The 19069-nt window shown below is 42.9% G+C and overlaps 1 protein-coding gene across 3 annotated transcripts; it reads right to left on the minus strand.

Annotated features, from left to right (window-relative positions):
- Nucleotides 1-477: 477 nt before the first annotated feature.
- On the minus strand, nt 478-18359 carry hsd17b12a (hydroxysteroid (17-beta) dehydrogenase 12a). Of its 3 annotated transcripts, none has more exons than XM_067492838.1 (11): nt 18066-18359; nt 8593-8639; nt 7717-7792; nt 5873-5980; nt 5005-5069; nt 4689-4733; nt 4221-4255; nt 3297-3378; nt 3077-3142; nt 2012-2161; nt 478-1704 (listed from the first exon to the last, which is right to left on the minus strand). In XM_067492838.1, the coding sequence occupies exons 1-11, from the start codon at nt 18241-18243 to the stop codon at nt 1564-1566; spliced, it is 993 nt and encodes a 330-aa protein (XP_067348939.1). In that variant the 5' UTR covers nt 18244-18359; the 3' UTR covers nt 478-1563. The 3 variants fall into 3 exon arrangements, with proteins under 3 accessions (XP_067348939.1, XP_067348940.1, XP_067348941.1); XM_067492839.1 differs by lacking the exon at nt 18066-18359 and adding an exon at nt 17706-17850; XM_067492840.1 differs by lacking the exon at nt 18066-18359 and adding an exon at nt 8801-10141.
- Between the last annotated feature and the right edge of the window lie 710 nt (nt 18360-19069).

The following is a 19069-nucleotide window of genomic DNA, read 5'->3' on the forward strand; positions in this document are numbered from 1 at the left end:
CCCCAAAGGGCAGGCAATCTCAATACACTTACAAAACAAAATTAACTGCAATTTTTAGTTTAACAAACATTTAGACTAATGACAGCTAAAAAATATTTTGCTGCAAATTCTGAGTTCATTATCAAATGTAGACAAGTTTGAAAGATGTAGGTAATGAGCAGACAGATAAGATTTTATGTCAAAATTGTGTTTGTCTAATATAATAGCAAAGCAATGGCATAAAACAAAGTGTTGCAACTCTCCCCATCTTAGCAGGGGGTGTGCTGTCACTACTCAAGTTGTATTAGATTGATAAGTAGTCAAGAAAAAATAAAAATAAATAAATAACTTGGCAACACAGTTTAACGGTGTACACCGATGAAGGCTCTGTGCCAAAATATATTGGTATATTAAGATTCTTCCATTAGTCAAGCGGTTTCTGCAACTTTTTATAACTGTCCCCACCTTACCGTAATTAAGAACTTTTTCCAAATGTGGTACTTTGTTATTGCTTTTATTCAACATACAAAAAAAATGCCAGTGTAAAACATTAGTTGCCATGTGCAGTGAATATCACATGTAGAAACAACCCCCCTCCCTCCCAGCACAACACTCTACAAAGCAAAGGTCACTTAAGTTGAGCCACAGGTCAGACCAAGTCATATGGGTTATTTGACTATGCTATTTGGCATAACTGTAAAGATGAGCAGTTCCTCTTTTTTACAGAAAACATTTATAAAACCTTATGAAAGTAATTTCTAAAATTTCACCTGGAAAATATTTGCGGCACATGGAAACTCTCAGTGCATTTTAAATACTGTCATAACTCACTGGTAGAAACCACTGTACTGAGATTGTGCTGCAAAAAAAGTCTCCCTTTGATAGGTTCATATCGTTCAACAAGGCATAAGTGAGCAACTTTGTGGGTCACATTGAGATAGCACCTGTTGAATTGCATACTTAACATTTTTAACTACTAAATACCCGTTCATTGAGTCTGACTACTTCCAGCAATAATGTCTGTAGAAAGGCACTTGCGCTTTAATGCAAAAATAAATGTCAAGTGATCCATTGCAACAATGACCCACCACAAAAAAGGAACACTTTAGTCAGGACACACACAGATTAATTGAAAAAAAAAAAAGACAAAAAAAAAGAGCCACTGGATAATAACTGACGAGTAGAATTTGCCATTCCTAAACTGGTGCAATAATTTGTAAACAGGACTAGCTTGAAAGCTCATCTTCAAAGTCAGACTGGCTCCTGTATGAATGGACATAAAAATAAATAGTTATACATATTTCTAAAAAAATGCCCACCACCATTTCCTCTGCTTACAACAGCAGGGTTAACAAACACTAATATTTTAATTATTTTTTGGTTGTATAATTTTCACCATCAGTGTCAGTAGCAAAATATATAAATGGCCTCTCACGATAAACCATATCAAAAGGCAGGTTGCAGATTCATTTCCATTTACTGAAGGTACAAAAGGTGAAATATCAGGCAATTCCCAGATAATCCAAATGCACTCCCGGGTCAGTGCTTAGTGGCCAACTGAAGAAAAACCCGTCCATAATCGTCCTAGTCACTCTTCAAATTTGTTCCGTTCTTCTGCTCCCGCAGTTTCCTCCTCTGCAGGTATCCAGTGCGCTGCACACGGTTCATGCTGGCTCCCAAGAAGATGACCATGTTGTTTGGCACCAGCTTGGTAGTCACCCAACCCTGCAAAAGGAAAAAAACAAAAAGATGCATTAGTTTATATGAAAAAAAAACCCATCATGTTTAAAATAGTAGCTTTCAGGTTTTGATAATAAAATATAGGGGCTTAAAAAAAAAAAAAAAAGTTTTACGTCAACAATTCAAAAAAAGTCATGCTCCTCATTCCATTAGTTTAAAACATTCAAACAGTTTCCAGAATGTTTTCTATTAAGACAAAACGTAGCCTACTGAGCCTGATGGTTCTGGAATTAGAGAATAAACTAAGAGCAACATTCAGGTTTATTTGATGAAGTGTTTGAAGTTTTCTTACCATGACAGCATGGGGGAAATAGCCATTGGTCTGGCTCTGCAGACCCACAGTGCTGAGCTCAGCTGCCACGTAACGCTCTGGGGTGGGTTTGTCCAGGGTGGGCTTCCTGATACGAGTCATCTTAGTGGCCACAAAGAAAGGCAACACACTCTGCAAGGAAGATATAAATAGATGAAATGACCCTAAACAACAAGAACATTTAAAACACTTCAGTCAGAACAAAATAAATTCCTTGAAACATCTAAGTCAAATTACTTGAAGCCTTCACAGTTCAATTAGACTTTACAGGATAAAGTTTTAAAGTCAAGCATTTAAAGGGGGATAAAATCATGTATCCTCCTGTGAAGCTATGCAGTGGCACTTATATGTTAACTTACTTAAATATTTCCTGTAAGCTGGTCCAATAAGTGCAGGGGGAAAAAAAATTACAGTCACGGTTTGCTATTGTGAAGCTGTGCCGAGCGCACTCCAACCACAGGGTGGCACACGAACACTACAATGAATACCACAGAGGGTGCTAAAAACAGAACCAGCAAGCCATATGTGGAACAACATGTCAAAATGCCTCTGCTGAAAAAGGCTAAAAATGGTGTCTGTGTTTGTATGTGATGGTGGGGAGGGTTGTTATTCATAATTATGTTTTAAGTATTTATTAGGCAGGACTGGCAAAGAGCAACAAGATGGCTTTTGTGGCTGGATTAGGAACCTTCACAGGCACAGAGTTTAGGAGGAGGGCTGAGGTCAGATAGTAACTACAGCCACAGCACACGCCGGTAACCACTGTGGCTGTGACACTATCCCAGTGCTGTAGCCACAGCTGCTGTTTCAGCCAAAGCCAAGTTTGTTTTACTGCGAGAAACCGAAATAAATCATTCCCATGTTCACACAGACTGTTAGCAAACCACAAAGATTATAAACAGTGGATGTAATATTTAATTTAAAGTACAGAAAAGGCATTAAATAAAAAGCCCAGATTATAAATCTGTTAAATAGTATTTTGAGCCCATTTACAGTATGTATATAAAAAAAAAAAATCTCCAACAATCAGACAAGAAACAAACTCACCTGAATGATGATGCCCTGACGCCTATACTCCTCCTGAAGGCCACGAGAGAAGAAATCAACAAAGGCCTGTACACACAGAAAGAAAAACAAAAGCCATTCAAAGTCAGTATGTAAAATATTGGCCTGTTATAACCAAATTGGACAAAAGTAAGGACTGTCTTTAAAAAACAAGCCAATAATAAGGAAACAATTACACAAGTGCTTATTCAAGTACATATACCTTCGTGGCAGAGTACACTGTGAGCAGAGGAACGGGGTACATGCCACTGGCAGAGGAGATGTTTAGGATAACACCTTTGGATCTGAAAGACACAAGATGGACTTAGGACTAGAAACTGGTTTGTTGGCTGAGATGCCAGGAGAACACTACAGTCTGCCACATTCAAATGTCAGTGTTTAAGGAACCATTGTGCTGCAGTGATTGGGATTTGGTCAAAATGGGCCTCATTGTTCACTTGGAGATTGTCAGATCAAATAGGCCTTGTGAAACACCCAGTCTCAATGCTGCTGCATTAACAAGTCTAGATCACAGGGCTTTCCTTCAACATGTGGAGCACTAATCCCAGAACGCTGCAATAACTGCATCCTCATTTGTGTTTCTAAGTCCTAATTTCTTCTTTAATAGCACAAACTTTGTGATTTTTCAGGCCTGTGGGAACCCTGTGTCTATACACATTCAGCACACTGACAAACTCACAAAGTCATGGTACACACACACACACACAGTGTGGTAGTGGCCGTGTGCGTTGCCATGGCAGCCTGTTGCTGCAGTGATGTAGTGGAGCGACGCTGGAGCCTCACACGGCACCAAATGTGCCTACACTGCTATTGGCCAGCAGGAGTCACATGGGAGTGGAGTAGCCAATAAGGTGGGAAGAGCACTTTGTGCGAATTGAAAGCTTGTCAGCATTGCGAACAAAGGAGGAGAGGGAAATAGATGCAGTGATAGAAAGGGTTTGGTAAGGATGTCTTGTGCCCAGTCCAGATAAGAGTCACCTTTATGAAGTGTCACCACTCAACTGTACTGTTTCCCAGAAATTAGGTTTATAATTTGGTCATTTTCTGTGCCACACTGTCTCATGCACAACACTGATATTTGACTGCAGTCATGTTGCAAAACATGGAAGCCTATCATTTAACTCACCGTTCAACCATTCTGGGCAGCACCAGACGGGTCATCTAAAAGAACATCAACACAAACTCAGTTAAAATCCACCATTACACTGAAACAATGTCCTACTCAAGAAGAACAAGGCACCTGGGAGAGAATGGAAAGAGTTTCAAAAAATAAAAAGAGACTAAAAGTAGCAGGGAGGGAGAAAGAGACAGGCAGAGACCGACAGAGAGGGAGAGTTGCGTGGGTGGCGAGTACAGACAGCGTTGGTGTGGTCCACCGTTGCTTTGGGAACAACTGAGACACTGCAGGTACCATGATGGAAACAGCAGAAGAGGAGGAGAAAAAAGGAGAACAAAAAATAAACAAAAAAATGGGGGGGGGGATGCCAATCAATCAACTTTAAACACTTAAGAGGTGATGTAAAGATGTAGTTTGCAACCACTGGGCTTTTGGAACATTTAAGAAAGTGTGTAAAGTCACTTAGTTAAAACTTACCTGACACACGGAGGTCATGTTGACGTTAATCATGTTGGTGATGAACTGAAACACAGAAAACCACCAGTCAGCAAAACAATAACAGGCAAGATTGTGTTTATGCAGTACAGAGCAGACTTAACAGAAAAATAATATACAAAGAAGGTAGCTGATTTTGGTCACATTGATGCAAGACAGACAGACAAAACTTAAGAACAGGAGAAAAAAAAAAAACTTGGTAATAGGTTTGCTTTTCCAATTATTGAGATTCTTTCACAGGAGAAAACAGGAAATCAATAGGATATCAATCTTCAAATGAGGATGAAATAACACTCACATTTTCCAGATCGGGAACATGGAGGTAGTACTCAGGGTAGGGGTAAGACACACCAACATTGTTGACTGTTGATTAAAAAGGGGGGAAAACAGCAGTTATTGTAGAACTTCTGACCGACCACAAGGTGGCAGCAAAAGCAGCCCGGATACTAGACACAGCTACACCTTTCAACTAGTGAAGCACAATTTGCTTAAAAATAAAAATACAAGCACGAACAAAGAAAAACTTCCTTAAAGCTGAACTTTTAGTGTAGCATGAAGCCTTCATGATGATACGACTTGGCTTTGATGTTTTCTCCTTGACTTAGATTCTTGCTGCCTTGTAAGTCGCTTTGGATAAAAGCGTCTGCTAAATTACTAAATGTAAATGTAATGATACTTTCTCAGTATCAAAATAATGAGTAGTTGTTGTGTCATTTACCAGTTTCACTGGTCAATCTTAAACACAACTCCTGTCATTAACAAGTGAACATGTTAAATCACATTACTGTTCAGACAATTACAACAAGCTGCATTTGTGATTTAGGCAACACGGCTAATTTCTATAGTGAAATGCACAACCAGCAGCTAGGAAGAGGCTGGATTCTTAACCCTACAACAATCCTACAGACTCACCTCGTACTTCAAAAACCTTCCTCATATCCCTTAAATCAACATATGACATCACCATGTGTAAGTGTTAAGTTTTGAAGACTGTACAAAATTAAACTCTTGTGTCCCAGTGGAATACAAAAAGTTAACAATAAAAGGCAACATTTGAAAATATTTCAGTGTGTAAAATGTGCGTGTAAATAGTCACTGGATGGGGTAAAAGTGTGATTGTAGAGACTTTCTGTTGAACTATTATAGACAGTAAGGTTGGCTCTTACCAAGAACTCCAATTTGTAGGCCTTCCAGACCGAGGTGGATCTTTGAGTATATGTCAGGCTTGCCAAAGTCGACTGCAATGGTCTTTGTTTCCACTTTATACTGCTCCTCTGTTAAGGGAGAGACCACTGTCAATTAATTATGAAGACAACACTCATAAATATGACAATGAACAGAAAGTGTTTTAAACTGTATTAATTACAGTTACACTCTGCATTTATAATGATAAGACGGCGCAGAAGGACGCTCATTTTCGATCATTCGTCTTGTGAGCCATTATGCCATCAAATCCCACTCATACCATGCATTCATGTGCGGCAGGTTAGGCAGCGCATTGTGCAGGAGCTCATTACATGGCCCAACAACAGAGCAATTCCCCGTTTCAAAACCCAGTCTCCAATCAGATGAGCAGAGCTTGAAACCAGCCACTGTCACACTGGAACTAAAGAGGGCACTGCATACCAACAAACCAGCCAAGCCTTGGCTGGATGAGCAATTTGTTGCCAGGTTCTGTTTATGCAATCAAGAGTCAGATGATGTGGTTGCATAAGAGGAGGGAGAACCGTTTAGGACAATTAAGTTATAGATGGAATGGGTTTTCCAGTTACATGCTAAGGAGGGTGCCTCTGTCAGAATGATCGTGAGGGAGTAGTGGCAGAGCTTGGCATGCTGCACCCCGCTCGTGACTACCCATCAGCCCACTCTGTGGACTGGAAGCACGACAGGGGAAATTGCGCTGTGGGAGATGTCAAACACAGATGGAAATAGTGAGATGGGGAGAGGGCACCATTTGAATAGGAGAGGACACTCGCCATTCAGCCTCTTAAAAATCTAGAGACGGGCCAGTAATCAAGATGGAATTTAAAAAAAATAAATAAAAAATTCTAAAACCTGACCTCTTCTTGCAATGAAGCCTCGAAGGGAATTAATAAACGAGTCCATGTCCAATGACGCTGCCACCTCTAATGTATGGGGACGGCTCAGGTAGCCAGAAATGTAAATATGACACCATCACTTTTTGCAGTTGTTCTTCCTGATTTAATGTCAAAAGGTCCAAAGCAAGCAACACCTGTTTCACTAGTTCTCCCTTTAGCAGTACAGATTTCCTCCTGCCTCTGCTTCCTTGAGTTCATCCAGTGAGGTTTTTCTTAACAAGAGTTGTTCTGTAGTTCAGCATTCGTCCTTTTCATTTGGGGCAATACTTTCCAATAGCTCCTTTCTCTTTCTGGACAAAGTTAGAAGAGTATCCTTCAGTCTAAGGAGCCGTGCTACAGCCCTCTCGCACTGTGTCCAGGCTTTCTTCAGCTGCAAGAACATTCACTGTGACATTTCTCTTCACCCCAGAATGAGCTACTTCAAGCTCTTGCAGGTGCTTCAAATTTTTGGCCATTTCTTGACCGACCGTGTAAGAAGGTTGGGTCCAAATATTCACAGTTTTTACATCAAGGGCTACGACACAAACGCCTTTCTGCGAAACAGTCTGCAGGATTAAGCTGAGAATTTACCAAGTGCCACTGTGAGACGGTTGGGGTCTGCTGAATCACAAATGTGCGAAACCTTGAGGTCTCACTGCTTATTGTTTCAAACAATAACTTTACATCAACAGACATTTGGTCTCCAAAATAGATGTGTTGAAACGCAAACCCCTTCTTCTTTGACTATGAGCCGACTCACGTCAGGGATACTGTACATCTTCTCATCAAGACGTGGGAAACCCTTCAGGCAACAGTGGAGGTTTCAAGTCACCACCTGCTCACACAAACGTCCCCATCAACCCCTCACTGTGCTGAACACTGAACAGGTTTCAGTGATGAGCAGACACACACACACACACACACACACTTACCAAGTGACTTGGCCACATCATTCAGCTTGTCCTGAGAGCGACTGATCAGCATCATTGCAAATCCTCGACGAGCCAGCTGAAGGACAAGAAAAACAGTTTGACAATCTGTTTTGTATCTTAAGCAACAATTTGTACCAACTACAGATTAGAGGTAGAGGAGACAGAAAATGTAAAGCTGCAGTGCCCTAAATCCTATTTATATATAAACGAGATGGGAAAACAAATGTATGCCAGTTATTGTGCTCCTTTAATTGTAAAAATCTCCCAGAAGAGAGACTACTGTGTGATTCAAATACACTTTCAAACATAGACTCAATCAACATGAGATCCAAAGTTCAGCCAGGTTTATTTGGTTATGTGGGGATGTTGACGAACACAGTGAGCAAACCTGCTCGTATTCAAAATGCTTTGAAGTGATGTTTGTTAGAGCGCAGAGGTAAATTTATCATATTCTGTGTGACAGCCACAGTTGACCAGCCCTTTACCCTGTATAGCCTGAGACATTTAGTAAAACTATGTCCAGTGAGTGCGTGACAAGCTGCCAGCCCCACTGTAGCACCAACAGCAGCAGTATGAGTGAAAGGCCCTACATGACTACAATATAGACCCAGCTCGCCCACACTAATTGGGCCAAACACGTGGCAGGATAGTCCTTTTTCAACGTGTGCTTGTTACCTCCGTATGAGCGCTTGTTGGTGAACCTCAGCTGAAGTGTGTGTGTTTGTGTGAGGACTCTCTTCCAGGTTAATGTGTGTAAGAGCTCTTCCCCTACCGTGGCCTATGAGTGAACACGGTGTGTATGTGTGCACGTGTGCGTGTATGAGTCACAGATTTCCTGTGAAAGAAATGAAATAAATAAGGGCCCAGAAGCCTCACCTCCTCCGCATAGGATTTTCCGATTCCATCTGTGGCTCCTGTCACAACTGGAGAGAGACAAAAAGCAGAAAAAAAAGGAAGGGGGGGGGGTCAGTATAGGTTCTTTTATAGCAGAGCAGGGTTCAGGTCAGCTTCTGCTGAACTAAATAAAAAAGGTGTAGATGATTGTTAAAAGTAACCAAAACATTCAGAATAATTCATGAGTCACCTTGTTGTAACCACATTTCCACTTCTTGATTAAACTTGCTCCGACCCCGTCAAATGGCCTCAGCCACGTTACATCAGCAACAACTCATTCCTCCACGCCGTGTTTGTCATCTTAGTATCTTATGACAATCACACTAAAGCATGCGCACAAATCTGTTGCAGTTTGTTCTCTGGTGCAGTTTGTTCGGAGGATTATGACACACCTTTACATCAGGTTTAACCACTTCTGGTAATCTGACGGCTCTGAGCCCTGACGCGAAGGCAAGCCCAGAGGTGAGCGAGGGTAGTCTCAGAAAGCAAATCTGCTGCTTGACACACCCTAAAATACCATTTACCTGCCATTTATGAAACACGTCTCCAAGGTCTGAGATAACTTTTTCATCAGTCCAATGTTTCTTTTGAATAAGCTGCTTACAAGGCAATTCTGGAACAGAGGTGCATATAAGCAAACCGAAGGTGATAAAGAGGTGAGCCCATCAAAGACTTGATGGTATCAAGGTGGCAATAAGATTTTTGACTTAAGACCTCAACATCCACAGATATCTTCCCATGGGAAGCTCCTGTACATGAATGTAGGCTTTAAATCACTTGTCTGCATAGGATATGGACAAACCTGAGATTAAATTTAAGTACATCTTTAGACAAAAGGTGGAGAAAGTGGATTTGTGACAAAACCAGGGGAGCAATATGGTAAGAAGAGTGAACCTTCATAGAAGCTGAAGCATGAGGAGACAGAAAGACAGAAGCTGATGTTCTTGGGTTCAGAGTTCTCCTCACATTGTCAAGCAAGCAGAGCTATTTTTAAACATTCACTGCCCATCAACCCCAGCTTATGGAAGCAAGAACTGGACAGGAGGAGCGAATTGAGGGTAAATCACAAGTAAACACATATTTGGGAATCATGAATGTATTAAAATGTGCAGGTTTTGACGAACGATTAATCGAGGTAGAGGTCGTTCTTTGGCAAAGAGCTGGAGAGCAGGGAAGAGAGACAAGATGAGAGGGGATGCAGAGAGGAGGGAGTGATGACGAACATGGAGTAGGAAAAACGAGAGGGTGAAGTGGGGTAGGGAGGGTGGAGGAGATGTGGGGGGGGGGTTCCTAGGGGCAGCTAAAAATAGAAGTGGAGCGAGCGAAGCAAGAGAACAAATGAGTGAAGGAGAAAGAGACAGAACAGAGACTGATGAAAGAGCGATGGGGGGGTGAATGAGAGAACGGGACGGAAAGCAAGTGAGAGAGAGAGTAGCACAAAGTCAAAAGTAAGAAGAGAGCAGAATCCCTAGTTATTTTTAAACCTCCCCATGTTAAGAATGAAACACTCTGAGGCAGAAAAGCCTCAATGGGCACAGGCTGTACCAAATCCGGCTGCAGATGCAGGTGGAGTGGGGGGGGGGGACAGGGAGAGGCTTGGGATGCAGGGGACAAAAAAAATCTCATCTAATAAAGTAAAGAAGGTTCATTGAACTCCAGTGTTCACGTTTTACATACAACTCTGGAACCATTACACCTCATGGCTGGCAGATTAGGAGTTATTCTGACGTGCTGCAATATGATGAACACAAGGAGATAATGTGCATTCAATTATTTAGATATTAAAGAACCAACCCAACTGGATTGACAAGGTTGCTAGGTACTTAACAGCAAGGCTCCCATTTCTAAAACCATCAAGGGCACAAAAGTCCCCACTGATGGGTTAATGTATTCTTCCTGAACTAGGCCTATGATAACTGTGAGAAATGACAGGCTGCGTCGGCTGGACGTCAGAATGGGGAGAGAGAAAGAAAGTCCCCTCCGAAGAGCATCTGGGGTCCACGTTGTCCACCTGCACGACTGAGGATGTAAGAACATCTCATGCACAAAAACACACGCAGAGCATCGCTGCTTGAACTTTACCCCGAAAGGCACGAGAATCTGAACTTCTGACGGTAAAGAACGTGCAGCATCTGGCCGCTACGCGTCACACAGCACGTGTTCAGGCTATACATGCCGTACGCGCCACACGTTTTCGGAGAATTTTGTAAATTGTGTTATGTAGTGTGAGGGAACCCACTCCCTGGTAACTAAGTGACAGACTGATGTCATTTCAATCAGTTGGGTGGTGCTCTGAACCCATCAGGGTGAATTTAAAAACAGCTTTTCTCCGAAAGTTAACCGTTTTGCTGAACTAGCCAGGAATGTGAATGCGGGAATTTGGAAACTGAAGTTATAAAAAGAATGTGCTGCTTTTAGGTCACCAAGAATGTCCACCTCTGCCCTGTCGAGCTAATCATCACACATTTCTTTGAGTTAACTAAAGTTGAACAAAAAAGAACTGACTATTCAGGTTCATAAGACTAAAATATGGTGGATAATTTTCCATCTATTCCATAAAAAACAAAAAGCTAAAGAGATTTTGTCACTCACTTCTTTAAAAAGGAAGCTTTCTAAATTGTGATTTTTCCACTGTGCACTTTGCTACTAACCTCCCCAGGTCCTCAGCCCTAATGCCCCCTCCCAACAGACCCCAAATCCTCGTGCTGTACTTTTGAATGACTACACTCCTCCCACCCATTATATAATAGTACCATTCTCTCAATAAACGTTGAGTGTGTGTGTGTGTGTGTGTGTGTGTGTGTGTGTGTGTGTGTGTGTGTGTGTGTGTGTGTGTGTGTGTGTGTGAGAGTGAGTGAGTGTGTGTTAGCAAGAGAGACAGGGGACTAGTACAGTGGGGTGAGGACACAGAGTTCCTCTGAGTCTTAGAGCACTTTTTCCCTTTGAATTGCTATCATCTGTTAATGCAATAAAAAATAAAATAAAAAACACTTGAGATCTTATAACCAAAGTAACTTAAAATAGAATTATGGATTTACAGAGAAGATGCACTACACAAAGAATATTGATGCCAGTTGTTCGACCTATAATTGTTGACCGTTCAATGAAGGACCTGCACTGGACACAAAGGTGTCACCTATTCAATTCCTCCACCAGCAGAACACTGACTAAAAAAAAAAAAAAAGAAAAAAAAAAAAAAAGAAAACCCATTGTTCAGTTCAGTTGCGACTACTCCCCCCAACATGATGTTAATTCCCGTCACGTGAGCTCATACCTCTCCTATGAGCGATGCCTGCACTGGGGGGGGTGTAGGAGAGTCCAGCAAAGAGAGATGTGTGACTCCACAAACAGAGGATGTGTGCACTTCTTCCTCTTATTCATTCCCAGCATCACTGCTCTGAACCCAGTTACCCCCATTCCATCGCCTCGGAGAAAAGCGATCCACCATGCTGACTCTGAAGATCCCTGACGGGGGCGCGTTTGCACCACAGCTCTGCTGCTCTTAGTGCTGCACATCACATCTAGAGGTATTGACATCCCCCAGCCTTCTCTGTCTCCCTCTCTGCCTCCCTCCCTCTTCAGCAGTGGAGCAGCCCCTGCCGCTGCCTGCTCACTATTCCGAGGGTCTAAAAAAAGCAGCAGCAGGAGTAAAAATAGCAGCGCCTGCACTGCCTCGTCTGGGAGCTGCCTGCCTGCCGCAGCACCTGAATACCAACAAGATCCCCCCACCACCACTGGCATCAAGTCTTTAGGTGCAGCCTTTCATGTAAAGACTCGATGCCAGCATGAGTACTGCAGACACGGGAAAGGAAAGTAATTCTACAGAAATAAAAAGAACATTGCGATGACAAAGCCCAATCTGCTGATACTTAGGCATCACTGATTTGAAATTAATGTGGACTGCATGAGGAGGCAGGTGTGCAAGGATGAACAGCTCCTATTACAGGAAAGAAAAGCTCCAATCTTTATGAATACAGATTCAGATTTCTATTAATTCACCGACTGTTCCTTCATGATGAAGGTGTGCTGATAAGTAAAACAACAATGTGGTACCTGTAGAGGGAAGAAAGCCACAGGCTTGACTATCACTTACCCACAGGGAAGGATTTTTTTTTTTTGGGAGGGGGGGGAGGCTTTATTTCTATGCAAAGACAGAACTAAAATGTCCCCCCACGCCTCAACCCTTCCAATAACCACCAAATCCCCAATTAAGATTCTCAGTGAGGAGAAACTGCGGTCCTTGTATGCCCCGCTCTCATTACGTACCGTTATGTAATCTGTCGCACCGCAAACTCGCCTATCAACGAGATGCCCCTCCTACCTCACAGAGGCAGATGAGAAACAAAAATGCTTGGATGGGAGAGAGGGATGCAGCAGAAGATCCAAATACAGCCCCCCCCCCCCCCCCAACACACACACACACACACAATTCTCCATCCTCCCACCTTCTATACACACAAACAGCTTTAAATAGCAGAGGAGAAAAGTCACATGGGTAATATAAAAGTCGACAAAAATAACGCTTGATCAGGCCGGGGGAGGGAGGGTGAGAGACAGAAAGAGAGAGAACATGTACTTCAGAGCTTCCCAAGATAGAAGCAGCAGCATCTATATTTGGGTACCGAGCAAAAAATAGTTCTGTCCCCCTCCCTCCTCCAGACACATGCTGTGTTTAAAAATCAATAGTTTCCTTCTCCACAACTAGTTGAACTGAGACAAGAGGGTTTTTAAGCAGGAAACAAACTTTGCTATCTATTTGTCTATCTATAAATTTCAAAAAAAAGGGAGGGGGGGGGAACAGACTGTACTATGCAAAGGTTGTCATTTTAAACTGACGCTGCAGCTGCATTTTTTTTTTTTACTTCAGTCTGTCCTCTCTGAAGGGTGAAGGGTGTGTTAATCAATGAAATCACCCGTCTTTGGCAGCAGACAGGAGAACCTGAATGCACTCAGCCCTCAGCGGAGCAGGGCTGGAGGAAAAAAACTAAACAAAACAAAATATACATAGCATTATTATCATTCTCTGCATACAAGACACAGCAACTCAAATGTATGGAATCACTCTTAAGAGCTTTGTGTAGTTAATCAGCAAGATCATCTACAATGATTAAAAACAGTAAATTGCTTGCACACATGACTTGGGTTTGTCATAACTTTGCTTCATGCTATACATTCTTCTGCTTGGGTTTTTTTTTCCTCGTGAGCCTGCCAAAAATCTGAAATATTTCAACAGATAACCACAGTTGAAATAACCGCCTTTCTGGCATGTTCGATTGAGGCCAACATAAGGTGGAGAGCGTCAGTGACAACAATAAGTCTCCTGTGTGCTGCTGGCCCGGTTTTTATGAAGTCCCAGTTTGTGTAAACTGCAAATCCAGATAATGTCAGTGTGTGAGTTTTATTTGGAGGCATTTGCGTTTGCTTTGTCAGGGCTTCAAATTAATTATTTAAAGCTACAATTATTCATCTTTACTATGCTTTGGTATTCAATAAAGAAACTTAAAAAAAAAAAAAAAACACAGTATACTTAATCATCTTTAGGTGTTGGACAGCTGGATGGAAACACAGACGATGTCAAACTGACACTTTAGGCTTTAAGTGTTTAAGTTCATGCCCAACAAGTAGTTTCTACATACAGAACGTTTGACTTAAAGGTCTCAGGAGTGGCAAGAAAATCCAGTGTAATCTGTATCTTTTAATGTGTGTTATGCTCTACTGATAACACCAGTCCTGGTCTTGGTGGAAAACCCATTTGAGTATTTAACATTTAGGAAATACTAAAGTAAACCGCAAAAAGTGAGAAGAAGTTAGTCGAAAGGAAATGAATAAAAGGAAGAAGATGGAGAAGGGGAGCAAAAATAAAACTCCGATGGCACTAAAATGTGCATGTTTGTCATTCTAGAGCTGTGAGGACAATCATTCCCAGCATCTGCCATTTGAGCTTGTGAGGACCAGTCAAAATTTTCTCACTTTGATGGTTTTGGACCAAAATTTGTCCACATAACCAAAGAAGTGCAAGTCCACTCACACAGGCTACATGGGGAGTTGGGTGAGATGAAGCGAGGGAGGGAGGGATTGAGAAGTGCTTGAAATGAGGAAGATGCAGAGGATTTTTTTCCTTCCCCTCCCTTTTTTTTTTTTTTTTACCCAGCATCCCTGGTTCTGGCACGTGTCACAGAGCGTGTTCACCAAATGAACAGCAGTGCTCCCTTTCTCCCTCCACCCCCACACACAGACACACCACCTAGGGAGAAGCACATTCACAAGAAGGAAGAACTCTGCCTCAATTGAAGCACACTGATAAATTTCATTCACATGTGCATCCTCTTTACCATGAATGGAGCCTTTTTCATAGAATGATTCTGTCGCGATAATTAACGTCGCCCTGTCACTGTGATTCGCCTATAGCTTGTGTTGGTAAACTTGCACACGCCACAAAATGTTTATTCCTGGAGCCAAATCAAATTCAACAAAATCATTGCACAAGTGCTGACCCAAGTCTTTCACTCCCGAGCTGTGCTGATGAATGGCTGCATCCTTCTTATGTAATGGGACCATTTTCTCAATAAACTCTAATGTCAAAGGGAGCGCTTCTAAGGCACATGTCACTACCCCCTCCCCACCCTTGCTTAAAGCTCTGGTCTAATTTCCTTCTTTATAATGGAGTTTTACTCAACACCAATACACACAGGCTCCCTTATATAACATGACATACTGGGGACTGAGAGTGAAGAGTGGAGGGGGGGGCTGAGTATTGCACACATTACAGCAAAAATCTGCTCCAGTGGAAATAAATGTTGCACAGTGCATCATCAAATCTTCTTTAAAAAAAATAAAAATCATCGAATATGATTAGAAGTCTTTCAAAACCCTAACTCAAAAAAACTACATGCATTTGTTAAACCCAATGCAGCACAGTTCTAGAAATGTTCAGGAATCCCCCCCCCCCCCCCCCCCCCCGTCATTTCTTGCAACATTCGTCCATTTCAAAATGTGCTAAAATATTTAACAACCCCCCCCCCCAAAAAAAAAAACAATTCTTCGTGTTGAAAAGAACTGGAAGAGAAAAGCTCCACATTAGACACGGATAGTGCACGGTGCAGTAGAGTGGCTGGGGAAGCCGCCTTGACTCATGCTGCAGTGCTCCTGTTGCGCCACTAGGAGTCCCATTCACTAGGGGGAAGGCCAGTGCCTTGCAGTGGAACTCCAGAGTAAATCCCTGCTCTACATGTAGATGTGTCGAGATCCTCAGCTCCAGTGCTAAAATGGAGTTTCCGTGAATCAGACATTTAAAAACCCAGGTTTAACAACGAGTCAGACCAGATCGGTCTCAGCCACCACAAACAGATCTGACAAGTGACATACCAGTTGTTTCCTGAAGTTAACAGCCATGTGCATTAAGGAGTAGTCATTAATACATTTAAATACATAAATAAAAAAAAAAAACTGATTCAGTAACATGAAAGGCTGATCGTATCCCTACAAAGATTATTGTAAAATGCAGGCGTTTGACTAACAAGTCACATTATCATAACTAACATACAGTTGGTTTACACCGACATTTCCCAGTACATAAAGTCTATAGAACCTGGACAGACCTGCACACCTGGTACTACCAGCTGCAGAGGACACCTCATCCTTTAGCACACATCCACCACCACCCCCTCCACCTGCGTGTGGTTGAAAATGAGCTTGAGTGACTTGTCGGACTGGTGGCAGCAACTGGTTTCAAGGAGTGGCACGTTCGCATCTTAAGAAATGGGACATGAATAATAATAATAATAATAATAATAATACTGTGGTAGTTTAAGTTCCTATTCATTAACCCTCAGTTAAGTCAAATAAACATTGTAAAAATGTTTCTTGAAAACTGCTGACAGAGCATCATCTACATTTAAACTAACAACTGTGACACATTTGACCCATTATACGTGACGTAGAAAACCTTGAAGAACGTTCTTTACTACAGCACGCATGCGTTCCAAGCCTGAAAAAGCGCTTTTGGTTGCTAAAAGTTCCTGCAGAAAACCTGTAGTGCGATGCTGAAGCTCCATTTGACGAGATACCGGTGGTAGAAGATATTGGGTGGGGGTGGGGGTGGGGGCGATCGAAATTTTCTATATGACCAATGGATGACGACGAGATGGAGAAGCGAATGACTCATTGGTGTGCACCGGTATTCCTCCGCATATTCCAGCAGAATCTTGGGGGGGGGAACGCACATTAGTCATTCCTAAAGGCATCCTACCTTTGCGTCACGCGTTCCATTCCCTTCCTATGGCGCACAGGTTATCAATTAAACACCCCATTCATAAACAAAACGGTGATTTAGAGGCGTCCCGGTGTGGAGAAAGATCTAGGTTATAAAAAACTAAAAAAAAACAAACAAACCACACAATCCATCCAATGGTCCCTTCTTCATCTTTATAATATGGTACAAGAAATCTAGAGCTGTGGGGATTAAAAAAACGAAAGGAAAGCGCTCGGCAAATGGCGCAGCAAGCGAGAGGCACCCGACACAGCAGCCTTCTCCAAACAGGAGACTGGAGAAGTGGGTCAAGCCATGGCAGGGCGATTCCTATGAGACTAGTCTCTCCAAAAAACAACAACAACAAAAAAAAATAATAACATAAACCACAACAACATTACATCTGAAGGGTAATTCGTTCTCATTTGCCCAAGAATTTGTCAAAATGCGCAATAAAGAAAGTCCAATCCAATTAAAGGGATTTTTAAATTGTCATTTGACAATATGTAGGGCAAACAGCGGGAAAGGTAATGTGACAAGGAGACGTCGACACGAGCAAGCGCAAGACAAAACATGGACTGAATAGATTTCTATATAAAGTGAGGTAAACTATAATTGACATACCAGCTTAAATACTTATTGACGACACAGTGTGACACATATTGTGAAGTTAAAAGCTATAAAATATTATTTAGATGAAGATCACGTTTTAATTGAGCATATGGGTTTGTCCTACATCATGCGGATGGGCTAATGTGGTTCAGTAGTGCGCTGGCTGAGAGCTCACCCACATAAAACGGCTCTCTGAAAAGTGCGCATAGCCTGCGCAATTTGGCTCCTGGCTCACCAATGTGGGGCATCCCCTGCTGCTCCGAATGTGGGTGAAAACGCTGATTGGAGCCACCGGCTGCAGACGGTGCTGCGTCTTCCGCGAGAAGGGGGGAACGAAAAAAGCGAAATTGAGCTAAAAGGGCCATTATCTAGTCAGTCAATCAGGTGCTTACCTGCGCCTGTTACGCAACACCAACTTCCCCTTGAATTAAAACAAACAAACAAAAAAAACGCACCAGAATGCAGCGTCAAAGTGAAGTTTGAGCCCAATAACCTCGCTCTGGTGACTGCAAATCGAGTCCACCTGCCTTCTTCTGAGCTGCCCTCTTCGTGACCGTGATGTCGGTGGCGTGAAAACTGACGTGACCCAACTCACCTGCCCATTTGCCCAGCTTCGGGGAGAGCAGCTGCCCATTTCCTAAGACCCAGATCCTAAACCCTGAGAGCATCCTGTAGAGCAGCCACAGCGCCAGGGAGGCCACAGTGAACGCGCCGACCCAGAAGAGAGGCGTCTCGGCCCTGCGGAGCATCGCATCCACGTTCATCCAGTTCATGGCAGCGGCTCTCGGTGACTCGGCGTGTGTGAGAGTGTGTGTACGTGGAGACCTCAATTTTAGGCAATGTGCTCTAATTTCCAAGCCACAACGTGAGAGAGAGTCCCTTTATACGGAGGTTGTAGCATCACACACACTCCCCCAACACTTGTCTAGCCTGATTTAAAGTGCACCGCCCACCGCTGCTCCTCACTGGCTGCAGTTGCTGTCGCTCGCCCGATCCACGCCGTCGGTTTGTGCATTTACACGCCAGTCAACTCCAGAGCTTTCCCCCCACCCCATTCATTCGATTTTCTGTATGAAGCAGGGCGGGTCCAAAAGAAAACCGGGATGAGCAAGGATTGGTGAAACATTACGGCAGCTCCCATCCGGAGTTCGTCATTGGCTCTCACCAGAACAGGTTTGTCGGTTTCAGTCAGGATTATGAAACCCTCCAAACCCACGCTTTGGAAAAAAAAAATCTGCCCACACCACTTTATGAATGAAAGGGTGCTCTCATTGGTGAAAAATGTAGGTGCCCTCCCGCCCCTTGGAGAGCGCACGCAGGCAGTTTATTGGCTAAAGTGATGCCGGTCTGTGAGGTCAATCTGATCCCACCTAGACATGAGTCACTCGTCTATTTTAAGTATTCTGTCTGCATCATACTGCTGAAAACTACTGGAAGATGTGGAAACAGGTGCAGTGAGCCATCGTGGTGCACGAATTCACTCGTGGTGCACTAGATAACTCTCCCACTCCCGCTTAGGCTGCACTGTGGTCACGTAGAGGGCTCCCGAAAAGAAAAACTACAATGCCCAGCCCGACTCTCGCCTTTTTAGAATCTCGC

This window comes from Channa argus, chromosome 23 (assembly GCF_033026475.1).
Source record: "Channa argus isolate prfri chromosome 23, Channa argus male v1.0, whole genome shotgun sequence".
Lineage (NCBI taxonomy): Eukaryota > Metazoa > Chordata > Actinopteri > Anabantiformes > Channidae > Channa > Channa argus.